The sequence below is a fragment of the Struthio camelus genome, chromosome 5 (assembly GCF_040807025.1).
Source record: "Struthio camelus isolate bStrCam1 chromosome 5, bStrCam1.hap1, whole genome shotgun sequence".
NCBI classification, from domain to species: Eukaryota; Metazoa; Chordata; class Aves; order Struthioniformes; family Struthionidae; genus Struthio; species Struthio camelus.
Window position 1 is genome coordinate 41,159,162 of NC_090946.1, and position 14,575 is coordinate 41,173,736.

The window sequence follows — 14,575 nt, forward strand, 5'->3', positions numbered from 1 at the left end:
CATCTCCTAGCAGACCAATGAACACAGACTAAGTAAAATATTGCAATACCAACTTTTCAAATCTATTTTATTTTTCTAAAGTAAACTGAGACAAAGGAACTATACAGTTTAATTACAGAACACTGTGAGGGGTTAAAAAAAAAAAAGTAGTAGAAGTGTACCGACAAAGAGCAACTTTGGAAATGTTTTCTGCCACTCCCTGAAGTGAGCAAGTTTTACCTATAGTTTCAAAGAAAAAAAAATCTACTCAAATATTGCTGGCTTAGTACTCTGGGAAAAAAAAAAAATACAAACTTACTCTTCCTCTAGCAATACAAAAAAATACAGATACATCAGGTGTGGGCACATACTCTGATACACAGACCTCACGTTCCACTTGCAACCTAGTTTCCTTATCATTAGTTTACATTTGCAACTGGATGTCCAAGTTGTTCTCACCTGTTAACAGATTACAGGCTAATCTGACCATTACCTGTTCCATTCTTCTCTATTTCACATACTTCATCAGTACTCACTGATACTCTTTAATCACAACCCTAAGAACCTTCCTAACACATGAATAAGGTGTTCCAAACTTTTTCTGAAGCATATGAACTGCAAAACATCCAATTTTTTTAAACATTTAAATATATATATAGATAGATTCAGAATTTCTAAGACCAAGAACAATCTTTAACAGTCCTGTACTTGTATGTACAGTTACATACTAAAAACATTCAAAGATTCAGGCATGGCCAGCCTTAATTTGCCATTGTAGTAGCATAGCACTATCAGTTGGAGGAGATCGGTATGTATATAAACACACACACACCACTCTATGTTACCCCCCTTACCTACATTCGGTTGATACAGCAGTCCTGGCAAGCAGTGATGGAGGTGCAACTTTGAGCAGAAAACTTTTACCACTATGGTCTAAGGTAACTCTGACTTGGCAGATGGGTCCTTTTCATTAGTACACCTTTCTGGTTTTGTGAGCATAGCTCTTCAACACAGTGCAATCTTTTTTGCTCTTCTATTGCAAGGCCCTTGGATATCTATGCCAAGAAACATATCTGTGTATAAACCAAGCCCACGAGGACCAACCAGACATTTTTAATTTTTTGAAGAAAATCCTTTCTAATCTCAATAAACAGGCCTCTTCCAATTCAAATACATAGATGGGGAGCTTGTGTGAGAGCTCTATATACCTGCAACAGGTGACAACAAAAGAACCAATACACTTAAGATGTTGGTCTGATAACAACAACAAGAAAAACAAAAATCCCTGTTTTAATAGCACAAATAGCTCTAATTTGCTTGGAAGACCTGGTGCAGCCACCTGATAGTAGAAGACGGAAGGAGAAACAGAGCTAAATGTTGAAGCATCTTCCCTCATGGTGTTTTCTGTGGTTGTTTTTAAAAAAAAAAAAAAAAAAAAAAAAGAACTGGGAAGTCTAACCCCAAGACACCTTCAATGACTGGTTCTGCCATGAGCCAGTGGTCTCCAAGCTTTGGCAGGGTGGCAAGAGAGAATGAAAGGGTAGCCTCTGAACCTGAAATAGATCTTGAAAACAGCCAGACACAGCAGGAATTGGCTTAAAATTAGACCATAATTATTTCCCTTCAACAGTAAGTTTACCTGTCCTTGTAAAAACAGGAGCTTTGGTTTGAGCTTCTGCATGGGCCATAGTTCCTTTTCATTCATTTGGATGTCCTCAGAGGCACAATCTGAGCTCCTCATGTCACCTGCATAAAAGACTTTTACAGCCAGGTTGAGGCTGGCTCTAGGTTCTCCCACAGATTTACTAGGGTTTGGTTTTCATGCTTTTCTTGACAAAGTGGATCCTGATTGTAGAAGGATGTAATTTGAGATGGCACTTTATTTGTGGGAAGACAGTCCCTGTCATCTCTGTGGTTTCCTTCCTTCTGTGCATCTTTTTTCTCTTTTAATTCCACAGCAGGTCTGATCAAAAGACCATTCTCATCCATCTTGTAGTCTTCCATTGCTTTCTTCCTTCGTAACTTCTGGAAGTCTGCCAGCTGATGCAGCTCCTCTGGCAGCTCCATGCAAGTGGGCTAATAAAGAGAAAGAAAAGAAATTCAAACAATACTTACACATATTCTACTTTTGTTGGTACCAGATAAGAGCTTCTTCTGTAATTAGCCCATGGAACAGAATAATGACATGTCTGATCTGGGGAATATAGCAACTACCTGCTAGTGGAAAAATAATCAGACTTGCATTTACTATTTGCTACTTTAAAGAGGAAGGTCTTTAAGATGTAAGTATTACTTTGCATATAGGGTTTAGGTTTCTTCTGAGAGACCTTTTGCACTATGAATTTGTTGTAATACCCACAAGAGCCATGACCAGTTCATATTTCCTTGTAGGAGCCACTGCAAAGACAAAGCTTTCCTGATTTCTTTTAAGCCATATTATTTCTATCATATGGGTAAAAAAAAAAAAAAAACACCCTCATGTGGAAAGAGCCAACAAATCAATGGCTAAATCAATGGAACAGCTGCTTTGGGAGTTCACAAAAAGAAAAATGCTCCTTGACTTGATCCTAAGCAGTGCATGGGACACTGTTCAAAATGCTACATTCAAGAATTCGCTTTGTAAGGAGGACTGTTGCTTAACACTTGTTGCTGTGTTCCTTTGCAGGAACAATAAAAAAAATCCACAGTTGTGTTTAACTGTAGAAAGGGAAATTACCTATAAATAAGGAAGCCTGCAAAAAGTAGCAAGAGTCAGTCAGGCAAATTAAACCCTAAGCAGGTAGCATGGAGACAACTTCAAGACAATACACATGCAGCACAGCGTAAACATTACTTAACTGCAAAAGATCCCAGAAAGGACAAAAGGAAACTTCCAGGACTACAGAGTAGAGGAAGGGAGACTAATAAATAAGTATCCTTCAGAAAAGTAAAGCCATATTCATATGCAGTGAATAGTAAGGATGAAGTTGCAGAACAAACAAAAGGCAGGCCAGAAGAATGCTACTCATACCTAACAAAATATATGAAAACTAATAAAAAAGTTTTCTTCAAACACAATAGGAATAGAAAATGTCAGGCAGCCTGCACAACCAACTGATGATCACAATATAAAAGGGGTACAGGGGAAAAAACATTTTTTCTCTTCAGTGTTTACCATGAAAAAAATCTGGAGATCCACATACCAAAAACATTAATTACATATGCAGAATGTGTCTCAGATTGTCCCATAAATACTTCCACTGATACTTTAAACACAAACAAGGTAGACTCCACCACAAATTCTCCAAGTAAACTGGAAAGCGGAACTAACGATGAACTAATAACTGTGTAACTTCTTGCTTAAAACCTGCCTTGATAGGCAAGGACTGGAAGATGGTAAGTGTTTAAAGAAGGTTCAGGTGAAGGTACATGAAGCTACAAGCGGGTAAGTCAGATGAGTGTATGGGTACGCTGCTAGAAACACTAAGAATAGAATTAGTGAACATATAGACATGATGCCCTGAGAAAGCATTATCACGGCTTTTCAGAAGGCAAGCCATGCCTCATAAAAATCTATGTCTAGAAGTTTGCACAGATCCAGAAGGCGGCTAAATAGTTCAGAGGATTACAGGGTGGGAGGAGACACGACACCCACAACCAAACAAGCAAAGAACTTTCTTGAAAAAAAATCTCACCTTCAGGAGAATTTACATTTAGCTTCCTAATTCTCATAGCATATCCTACAGTGAGAGGTAAGCTGTGCCCTAAACCATTTAAAGCTAAGTTGCACAGAAATTCAGGCTTTATGTTCATTTCTATCCATTAATACACATTGTGTGCTGTGCCAAATCACTTGTCAAATAGAATAATCTCTGTCTCAGGCATGCAAGCATATTTAGCCAGAAAATGGAATTTATGCCATCACATGCTATGAATAAGTTACTGGTATCCTAGACTGCACTGCAGCTTGCCTATTGCAACCTTACCTGAAGCATGTTGGTAGGTCAGCACTGCTGCACAGGAACGATGCCTATGAGCAGCTCCCCTATAGTACCAGGGCTCTGCTTGTGAACTCTGTCACCACTTTAAAAAGAAAACACCGCTTCTCTAGGAGATTATTTGCTCCTTTACACTGGGGTTCAAAGAAGCAAAAATGGCTTGGGAACCTCCGAGTCATACACATTAGAATGCAGCTAGCTGCATTTTCAAGTACCCAGCCACAAATCATATACAACATAAGTCTACAAGGAGAATTGGAAATTTAGTATGTACAGCTCCTTTGCTAGCTCTTTTCTACTGACAAAGATGCAGAGGCTCAAAAGCCTGTTTTAGTTGGTGTCTGTATCCACAACAGCAATTACTCCTGACAGAGTGTCATACTGAAAACGCAGACGACTATAGATAGACCCTCAGGGCAGGAAGTCTGTACTGAGTTCCCTTCCCTAATCATGAGGAATATTATTGCTTTCAGAAAGATATAGAAGACGGTAGCTAAGTGTTTTTGATAATGAAGCAGTGCAGTTCAGGGATTACTGGTTTTGCATCTGGTTTGTGGGTGGAAAGTAAGTAGCAAGTTGATTGCTTAGGGGAGAACGTCCACCGTTCAGACGACTGTCAGCAGGTGATGTCACAGGGAAACCACAGAAAGTGTAAATGTACAGGGATTTCCTAAACCGTTAGGATCAATGAGATGCCTTTCCCTTTCATAGGCCTTCTCCATGATTGTCTGCTCTCAGTACTATATAAACCAGGGTGTTTCATTATCATATGTTTGCCTGCTGTGGATCACTGCAAATGCTTTTCTGTTGCTAGCCACTGCTGACAAGGTGCATGACACCCGTCTTTTCTACAACCTTTTCCTGAAAAACTATAGGCCAGAGCTGCATCCTACCACCTTGGCAACACGTCTCCCACCTGGTGGGCCAGCTCATGGGCCAATTCCCCAGTACATCAAAAACAACTATCAAATGACAGAAGAGCGTGTTTCACCAGAAGCAAGGTGGAAGACGTGCTGATAGGGCTGCTGACCATAAGGACTCTGCTTTCTTGCCATCTCCAGTAAAACATTTGTGAGGCCAAGGGGCAGATATGCCTGAAACCCTCAGGAAAAAAAACAGAGGGATCACCAGTGACTACTGTAATTGCTCATGAGAGCTAAGACAGCCAAGTCAAAGATACTCTTAACATACTATTTGCACAAAATAAACGACTGCTGCTTGCCCTGAGTTTATTGCTGTGAAAACAAACTGTCGTTAATCCATCTCCATTTCTACCAGCTTATCCATGATCTCTGATAACTCAGGACTTTATACCCCTCAAGTTATATATGAAAACTTGTCTTAAATAAAGTGCAAACCTTTGTTGAAATAAGCCAAAACAAAATACTCTCTCCCCGCCCCCCCCCCCCCCATTGACGCTCACGCCTTTTCAAGGAACAAGACAGAACTAGACATAGGTAGAGAGAACTAGGTAGAAGTCTGAAATCAAGTGCTCCAGAACAAGGCCACTGCAATGATCTGAACCCCAGCAGGAGCTCTGCATTGAGGCAGAAAGTACTTCTTGCATTCTGCCACTTACAGGAGGCTGCTGAAACATACAGCAACTTCTCACTGGGAAACAAGAGATGCGTGTAGAAAACAGACTGTAGAGACTGGGCATACAGAGCCCAAGGAATGGTGGTGACAATTACATTCATCAGCTTCATTCACATCTATCTTTCTGCAACTCTTACTGGATGCAGGAGCCCATGAGGTCCATAAGGGCAGCTGAGCATGCTTGGCTCTCCCTCCATGATTATGCACATTTACTTGTCCTTGCTGCTATTTCTGAAAGCAGGAATAACAGCAAGACTGGCCAGATCTGCTCCTGGAGGCAGAAACCCATGATTAGACAGGAGAAGGGAGTAGGTAACTGCCCCAGTAGTCATTATTCTATGGTTACTGGTCATTAGCAGCCATTACTCAACATTATGCAATTCACAGGCAACCTCAGACTGGAAAAGATGACACTGTTCCCCCCACAGCAGGCCAGTCAAAGCATCTTTTTCACCAAGTATATCCTGATACAGTTGCTATGCACAATAGCCGTTGATATGATGAACTTCTGGGTGGGACAGTGACCCAAGAAAGAATAGGAGGATGCTACTGTGCTACTCCAAGCTGAAGATCAATGTTGTAACCCCTGACCCAGCAGCTGTGATAGCTGTAGATGAGAAGGTGTACGGATGTGTATTCCACCTAGCTTCTGTACTTCATATTAATGAAGTCTCACGATTGAAACTGCATCTGTATCTGTGTACTTGTCTTGCAAGAATGGTTTCTGTAGGAGTGCCATAAGTTTGGAAGAAGGCGAAAGGGAAAAGAGTGCATTGCTGTGTGACATGATGTCACTCATTAACATCAAGCAGGGGCCACAGGCAGCAGAACCAGAGCAGGCCTGGGAGGCCTCGTTCTGCTCATTGCTCTAGTGAGGCATCATGAGCTCAAACACCTCTGTAGGTCAGGGGCACAGCACAAGACCTGTCTACACAACTAAACGTCCCTTTGGCAAAGGGTTGAAGACCTGCTGTTCCAATCAGAAAGCACAATCCAAGAATGAAAACACAATAGAGAAGGGCCCCAAAGAGGCTTTCTTACCTGGAGTGGTGGAGGTCAGTCAGTTAGGATGTGCTCAGGGTCAGATTAATTCCTTGGCTAGTCTTACAGAATAAATGGATTTGCATAAGGATTGACTTCAGCAACTATTAACCTGAGATCACTTTAAAAAGTATTAAGCTATTTGTTTGTAGAAGACAAAGTAGAAAATTATTTTGTATTCTTTCTACTTCTTTAACAGACTGTCCTTTCCTCTTGTGTCCTTCTACTTTTGCATGCATTTTACATTGTTATTCATAGTTTTTCAAAAAAGAGCCTGACATCTGAATTGCCAATCTTCTTTCTCGGCAGCTCTCCTTTTAAATGGAAAGGTTTTCAGATATGATCTCCTCCATCTATGAAAGAACAACGACCTCGTGTGGTTATCTAAATTCATCTCCTCTTAAATCCTCAGTGCTGTGATTTACTGCCCATACGTAATTCCCAAAGGATTCAAGTCTGTGTTTGAGTATTTTGTAAAACTGGGGCAAAAAAAAAAAAAATACAGTTTCTTTCTTGAAGACAGACTTGTGTTCACTTTCTTCATCTATTTCAAGATATTTACAACTGCATAAACATGAAGCAGTGACATGATCCAAACAAAATTTGTTCAGTCTCACAGTGAATGAGGATGTCTGATCATCCGCCTTCCACTCAACTTTAGTGCCAGTAATACTTTAAATAGTTATTACAAGCCCTTGCTAAGATTTTTTCACTGAAGAAGAGACAGAAAAAGACCACATCAATACCACTGCCTGCTCTGGTTTGCATGAAACAGTTCTTTTCATCAGGGCAGGAAGTCAAGTTTCTTTACCAAAAATCCCACTCCCCCTTTTAAAAAATGAACAGGGAAGTACAGCAGCATTCACCATACAAGAGCTATTCCAAGACATCTGGATAAGCATTTGTGAAACATGACTATTGGTTCTATGTAACCAAGTTCGTTTCTTTTTTTTAAAGAAAATCCAGGAGAAAACAAATTAGGAAGACAAGATAACTCTAGAGATGCTGTTATGGAAAAAAAAAAATTGGCCAGCAAAAGACAATGCATTTCTCAGAAACAGCCAATATATGCAAAATATCACTAAAGATGACATAGTAAGACAAAGTTAAACAACATTTGGGGACTAGGGACTCATACCACAACAAAGCAACTCCAGCAGCTTTAGTTACTAACATTTCACAGCTGCCTGCCCCTATCCATACCCTCTCACACAGCCCCTGCTGAGCCCAGAGGTTCTTAGCCTCAAATCAGAGTCAACAGCAGGCACCTCAAATCAGAGTCAACAGCAGGCACCTCAAATCAGAGTCAACAGCAGGCACCTCAAATCAGAGTCAACAGCAGGCACCTCAAATCAGAGTCAACAGCAGGCACCTGTGCCCATGCCTCAAAAGCTGCAGCTCATCATCCACCATTTTAACTTGGGCTAGGTTTGTGCAAGTAGACCAACCTGAACTGCAGCTATGTAGATACAGACATGATCACCTCTGCTGCTCTGCACAAGCAGCAGGAGTATGGGGCATAAAGTAGGGTGGACAGTCACAAAGTAGGAAGCTCCTATAGCTAGGTCCTCCAGAGTTCATCCATCAGAGCCTTAGATCATATCGCTACCCCGAGAAATCAGTAGACATGCCTACCTTTGTGCTCCCAAGGCGATCTCCTGAACTGTCCCGAAAAGCATTTATGTAATCATCCACCAGGGCTGTTAGGTCAGACATCAACTTATCCATTAGAAATGAGCGGAGTGGCAGAAGGTACATGGCCTTCAGAGCAAGTGCTTTAAGCAGAGAGGGTGGAAAGGGTCTCAAGAACCATATATCAGGATTCTCCTGTGTACCCCAACGCAAATGAAAACAGTTATTTAAGTAACCAGAATGATTAAAAAACAAAACAAAATACTTTTCATCACACTCTTCCCCTAGTTTCACAGTATTTCCAGATGCAGGTCTCTATTTTCAGTGCTACTGAAGTTTGCAGCTTCTAAGGCCATCTGTGCACAGTCTGTGGATGTTAGGAAAGGAAGGCTGGGAGGACAGATTGCTTCTGGTTTTTTTTTTTTTTTTTTTTTTTAAACTATCCTAGTATTTAATGTTAGATTCTTTCTCACCCACCTCATTTTGTCTTGATCTTGGCTGGATTTATAAGAGCTGAACCGAAAGATCTAACAGGAAAAAATTTCCCATCACAGGAGCAGTGGAAGCAGCTGAGGACAGTAACATCTTCAGCCAGCACAACTGCAACCAGCAGAACACGTAAATAAGCCCAAGTTAAGCAGCATGACCATGATACTGTGGGCAAAACCGCCAATATGAAGTGGCTTATACTGGCATACTCACTACATACATAACAGCCATTTTCCATTTTCAGTCTGCAGACCAGTAGTTAACTTTCACAAACTACCCTGTGGAAGGCAAGTGTGTTCTCATTTGTCTTAGATTTGCTATATAGGATTCTCTAAATCAAAAGTCTGAGACACTATTAGAATTCAGAAACTTACATAAAGTGAAGCTGTGTCCATATTATGGATTTCAGTGAAGTAACCATCAGTTTAAAAACAATTGCCCTAAAGAAATTATAGCACTATCAAATAACATTTAATCCAGACTATCAAGAAAGATTTTTAAAATCTATGAATAGACAGTGCAAAACACTCAAATTTATTCTAGAAGATACAAGACAGACTAACATGAAGGAACCAAAAAGACCACTCAGGTAGGAAGGAAGTTTTTCTTACTAGGTAAAGAAATCCTGCTCATATGGTAGGGTCTCATTTAGTATCTAGATCTCATAGTTACCAGCTTCTTTGGAAGTCCTCCTCTCCATAAAAGGGAGGACAGGTGATTAAAAACCCCAACAAAAAGATGCCATGCCTAGCATTTATATACTATTTACTTTATCATGTTTAATAACATTTTTTAAAATGCAAGCTTACATTCCCCAAATCTTGGGAACCTTTGGCCCATTAAGTTTTGCCTTGCTTCTCCCCATCTAAAAGATTAACAAAAATAAGTGCAATAGAGACTAATGACATGCCACATACTGCTAAACCGCACAAGCAAAAAAGTATATAAATCCTTTCTCCATTCTAATGTTGCTGGCAACAGAAGTTTCCCCTTGCCCTACTTGACTCAGGGTTGGTTTCAACCAACTTGTTTTGTTAGTACTAGGTTTCAGAATTAGTTAAACGTATTAAGATATCCAGAACAACTTTTACCCTAGTTATACACATCCTCTGCAGTAAGACCTTTGTGGCTCTTAATACCTCAATTTCAAATGAACTAGCATACTAGCATAAGCACTGATGCCAGCTAAAGCCTGCATCCATCTCCCATGTCAGTGTAACAAAATGTCCTTAATTACAATCTGACCACTGAAGAGTGCCAAGCTCTTTTATGTGCGTGTGCATGCATGTGTAAAAACACAGCTGAAGGGGGCAAAGCACAGGTGAGTTGAATCTTAAGAAGGCATCTCATTGACTGAATCACTCACCCAAGCCATCTGCTGCCTGCACTTCATGAGGGTAACTGATCTGGAAGATATCTTCAAGTGCCCCATCAAACACTCCTGTAAGGTGCAGATGCGGTGTGGAAGAAAGCCGCCTGTTGCCATTGAGAACTGCAGAACATCAGCAACCTGTAATGGAAGGAATCAGTATGCCATGACCACTGTCCATAAACCCAAGGCAGAGAATATGGAGATTTGATAGTGGGGAAGCAAATAAAAAATGAAGTATGTTAATATACACAGAAGGGTAAATTAACCTGTAAGAATGACCATATCGTATCAGCCTAAGGCTCCATCTAGCCCAGTATTCTTGTACCCAGTCAGCAGGTGGTTAGGAACAGTATCAGAAGAGGGATAATAAATAGTGAAACTTCCCCAAAATACTTACGGTTTTATCATTTATTACATGACACTGCATCACAATTTAAGGAAAACATGATGTAAAGAATATGCAAGTTGCATAAAACCCTTTGTCTAGGGATTGATTTTGGTAGTAAGACTTGTCCTATGACAGCATACAGAGCCAGCAGGAAAGCTGACAACCATCTCCAGCAGTGACTGCGTGGCATGCGCTGTCTTGTCTGTGTCAGAGACAATATTTATTGTGTACTCCAGTCTGAATAGCTCATCCCCAAGTTGTATATATTCAGTCCCTTTTGGGCTGGAAGTGGGGTGCTGGTAAGAGAAGCCTTCCAGCAGCTGCTGCTGCCTCCACCCCCAGAAAAAGCAAGAAGCCACAAACTTTTCCCTCCAACTCTGTCCTGGTTTCACCACTTCACCCTTGAGTAAAAGCAGGGGCAGGCCCTGACTTTTGTCCCTACCCAGGAAACAAAGATGAGTGCGACTACTGAACAAGTGCAAAGTGGTGACTAAATGGAAAAGGGAAGCTTTGAAGAAAGAGTGCATGCTCCAAGGGGATGGGAAGAAAAATGAGAAAGCTTCTATCTGTCCTCAAAATCTAAGATTGAGCTATCTGTCATTAGAACAACCTACAGCCTCAGACCGTCTCCCCTGCTAAAAGCCCAATGACCAAAGGCAGGTTGCCACTTTGATTCCCCAAAATCCACACTGATCACCCATAACCCTTCTCTCCTTACTGCTCTGAGAAACCTTGAGCCAACTCGTAAGACAAGCATCCACGATCCTGCCAATAACATCTTGAGCTTATGCCAGCCCACTTTTACTGCAAGTGTTTTGGTTGAAGCCACTGTACTAGCTATTCCACCACACAGTGCCCATGCGTTACCTAGACCAGTCCAAGCAGCGCTTTATAGTACCAGCCCAGGTCACCTGCAACAGCGACCACAGGATTGTAACTTTGATCTCTTTTGGCCGCTCTCAGTGAAAGTGAATTCCAAGAGCACCCCCCCCTCCCCAAGGGAAAAGTCTTTTGACAAATACCTCTCTCCTTTGCAAGAGCAAAGGCAAAGAAGCTTGTATGACCTACTACTGACTAAAGCCACCTCTACAGCATTAGCTAAGTATCTAGCTGCTGCATTCTCTGCAAGAGAAGCTATGCATTTGGCCAAGCCTGCCAGAATAAAGCGTTAGGCAAATCCCTTTACTGAATTATTAAGGAATAAAAGATTTTATGAAGACTAAGAAGAAAAAAGAAAATGTTATAGCATGACAAGCAGGACAAGCTATGCTGGGCTACAGAAGTGTCAAGACTCCTCTGCTCTGTGGTAGGACAGAGAATCTAGGACTGCCCTGTATTTCTGCCCCTGCTAGGCTGAGTACATTGCTGTAGGTTGGAGTCTTCTTCAAACACCAGTCCAAAAGCAACAGGGAACATACTTGGAGAAAGGAACTGCAATAGTTCAAACTAATTAGTACACAGAGAATGGGACATGGAGAAAACCCAGGTGAAGCTGACCTTCACACGATTGTAAACACAAATCACTAGGTAAAGAGGAGGAAGTTCCTGTCACTCATTACAGAACAGTCCTTTGTATTGTACTTCTGACCACTAATACCAACTCTAGCTTTTTGCTCTCTGTGCCAAATGCAGGTGAGGAAGAACCTCAGGAAAGACTTTCTGAAGCAGAAGTCAAGACAGAGCAAGATTTTCAAATCAATTAAAATAGATTCCATTTTTCTGGAAGGTCAGACATCGTTTCTAATAAAAACTTAAATGCTTTCCAAACAGAGAAGAGACTTAAATATTCAAACAAAATGAAAGAATCCCTGCAATTAGTATTCATAAAGTAATTCGAATGAACAAGGTTATATACAAACTTACCAACAATGAAAACACGATGTTTTTGTTTTCATTTTGAAAACCTTAGTCTAAAGCCATTGCAAGCTAATAGCTTAGATTCAAAGGCAGAAAGACCGCTACAGGCTCTAGAGGAGTGGATGTGGACTGATCTGCACAACCAGAAAGCAACAGCAACTTCTTTGCTTGAGCATTTTGTGATAAAAACTAGTATGCATCTGTCTTATGCACAGCCTCAAGCTAAGTTTCAGGCAAGTTTCCTTTATTCTTTCAGCATACATCTCTAGGAAAAATTCTATTATTTTGTGTGGTAGTAAACAAACAGACAGCCAACAGCATTTCACAATAGGAAGGAATTCTACAGCATGAAAATGCTTTAATCTCATGACGGATGTAAGCACTGACAACCTTTGGTTGCTTACTCACTGTGCAGCTGCTTATGCTCCTACAGCCCAGGACTGCAATGGGAACACACACACACACACCCCCCAAGGCAGACAAATGTGAAATAGAGTATCAGACTTCCATTAACAGTTGATACTCAGGTAGTATAAAAGCATAAAAGATACAGAAGCCAAGACAGCCAAGGAACATCCAGAAGCCTCTCACTGCCATATGCTGCATGTTGCATTAAGTATATTAGGTAAGCAATAGACAGTTGCAGCAACTGCCCAAAACCAGGGGTAAATAATAACACTTTTCTCAAAAGATGAAGGCAAGATCCTGTTCCAGAAGAAAAGGAGAACCAGAGTTCCTCATTTCATTGCTCTTTTTAAACACATCAAGTCTCACTTGTGCATACGCTTGTGTAAGTGCACAGTCTACTCCAATTCTAACACGACTGAGAAGCTGTCTCTCTAAGAGAAGTGCTAACAGATTGCAACAGAAGTACTTCACAGAGAGGATCTATGAGAGTCTGCTCAGGGGTATCTCCCAGTTATTGACTCCAGAGCAGAACAGAGCAGAACACAGACAGGTTAATTCCGCTCTATCAGGTATACTGTAGGGCAATCAAAACCTGACTGTTTCACCAGTTTAGGTATATTAGCAGTAGGATTCAGGCCAATTTATTCAGGAAGATTCAGGCTAATCATGAATCACAGTACTTGAATCTAAGACTAGAGACCTATCAAATGTAAGAGAAGGGTGTATGTCAGCTCATACCAATACAACAGAGCAACTAGTGTAATTGTGTGCACCTCAGGCCCTAGTGCAGATACCTCTGGCAGTTATTTCCCCTGCATCAGTTACACGTTCTGGAGCTCTTCCCTCAGGCTAGTCAATACAGTTCGCAGCACTGGTGGGAATTCTCTCTCATCTCCTGCAAGCAGTCAAGACTTAACATTGATTGTTATTTGACCTGTTATGGAATAAGAATATTCTAATTCCTAGGGGCAGAAGGCCAAACTAAGATTGGGGAAGGACAAAGAGAAACCTTTGCTGTATGAAACTTACTACTTAACCCAGACTAGGACCCTGAAGAGTCAGTCATGCTATGACTGCAATCATGTCTATGCTATGAGAAGTCAGAGCATAGGCAAGGACAAGTCATGTGTGACTAAGCATAATGTATCCATGCCCACTCTGAAAGGTCACAGCCATCATGTTATTTTCTTCTCTCTAGAAAGGCTCTAATGCTCCACCTAACCATGCATCTTCTTGAGTAGCACAGCTACCCAGGCCAGCACGAGCAGAAGCAAAAATGTTCATGGTTACCTGTTCTGTTCTCTCACTTCCACCACTGCATTTATTAGTGGATACTCCCCAGTGCTGGACACCTGTAGCCTATGTTCATGGTTACCTGTTCTGTTCTCTCACTTCCACCACTGCATTTATTAGTGGATACTCACCAGTGCTGGATACCTGTAGCCTATTCTTTGTTTCTACACTCGTGAAAAGGACAGAAAGGGTCACAAGGAACAGAAAGCACAAGCCTACCTGGCTGCTGTGCAAGTCACAGTAGCCTCACGTTGTGTCAAGTTTGACCAAGACCTGTTATCACCTTTTTAAAAACATTAAACTTCCTGTTAGCATCTAATATTAATAACCATTTAACATGGGGATTTGAAGACACCCAAACATTTCTCATAGGCTGTTTCTCTTGACTAAGAGAAAAGAACTCCTATGAGTAACCATCACATTTAATGTATTCTAGTCTACACAAGACAGGCTCTAATTAATGCTATCAGCCTTGCTTAACAATTCTTTTTAGCTAGAATACAAATGCTACATTTAGAATGCTCAACAACTGTCACATTCTAG

At 41.0% G+C, this 14,575-nt stretch overlaps 1 protein-coding gene across 3 annotated transcripts in view; it reads right to left on the reverse strand.

Annotated features, from left to right (window-relative positions):
* Positions 1-49: 49 nt before the first annotated feature.
* Positions 50-14,575, reverse strand: part of EXD1 (exonuclease 3'-5' domain containing 1) — a 22,904-nt gene continuing 8,378 nt past the window's right edge. For all 3 annotated transcript variants that reach the window (XM_068945886.1, XM_068945887.1, XM_068945888.1), the window contains 3 exons: positions 10,081-10,224; positions 8,229-8,420; positions 50-2,055 (listed from right to left, as the gene is read on the reverse strand). In XM_068945886.1, the coding sequence (XP_068801987.1) occupies positions 1,741-2,055; positions 8,229-8,420; positions 10,081-10,224 (651 nt within the window). In that variant the 3' untranslated portion in view covers positions 50-1,740. The remainder of the gene's footprint in view (positions 2,056-8,228; positions 8,421-10,080; positions 10,225-14,575) is intronic.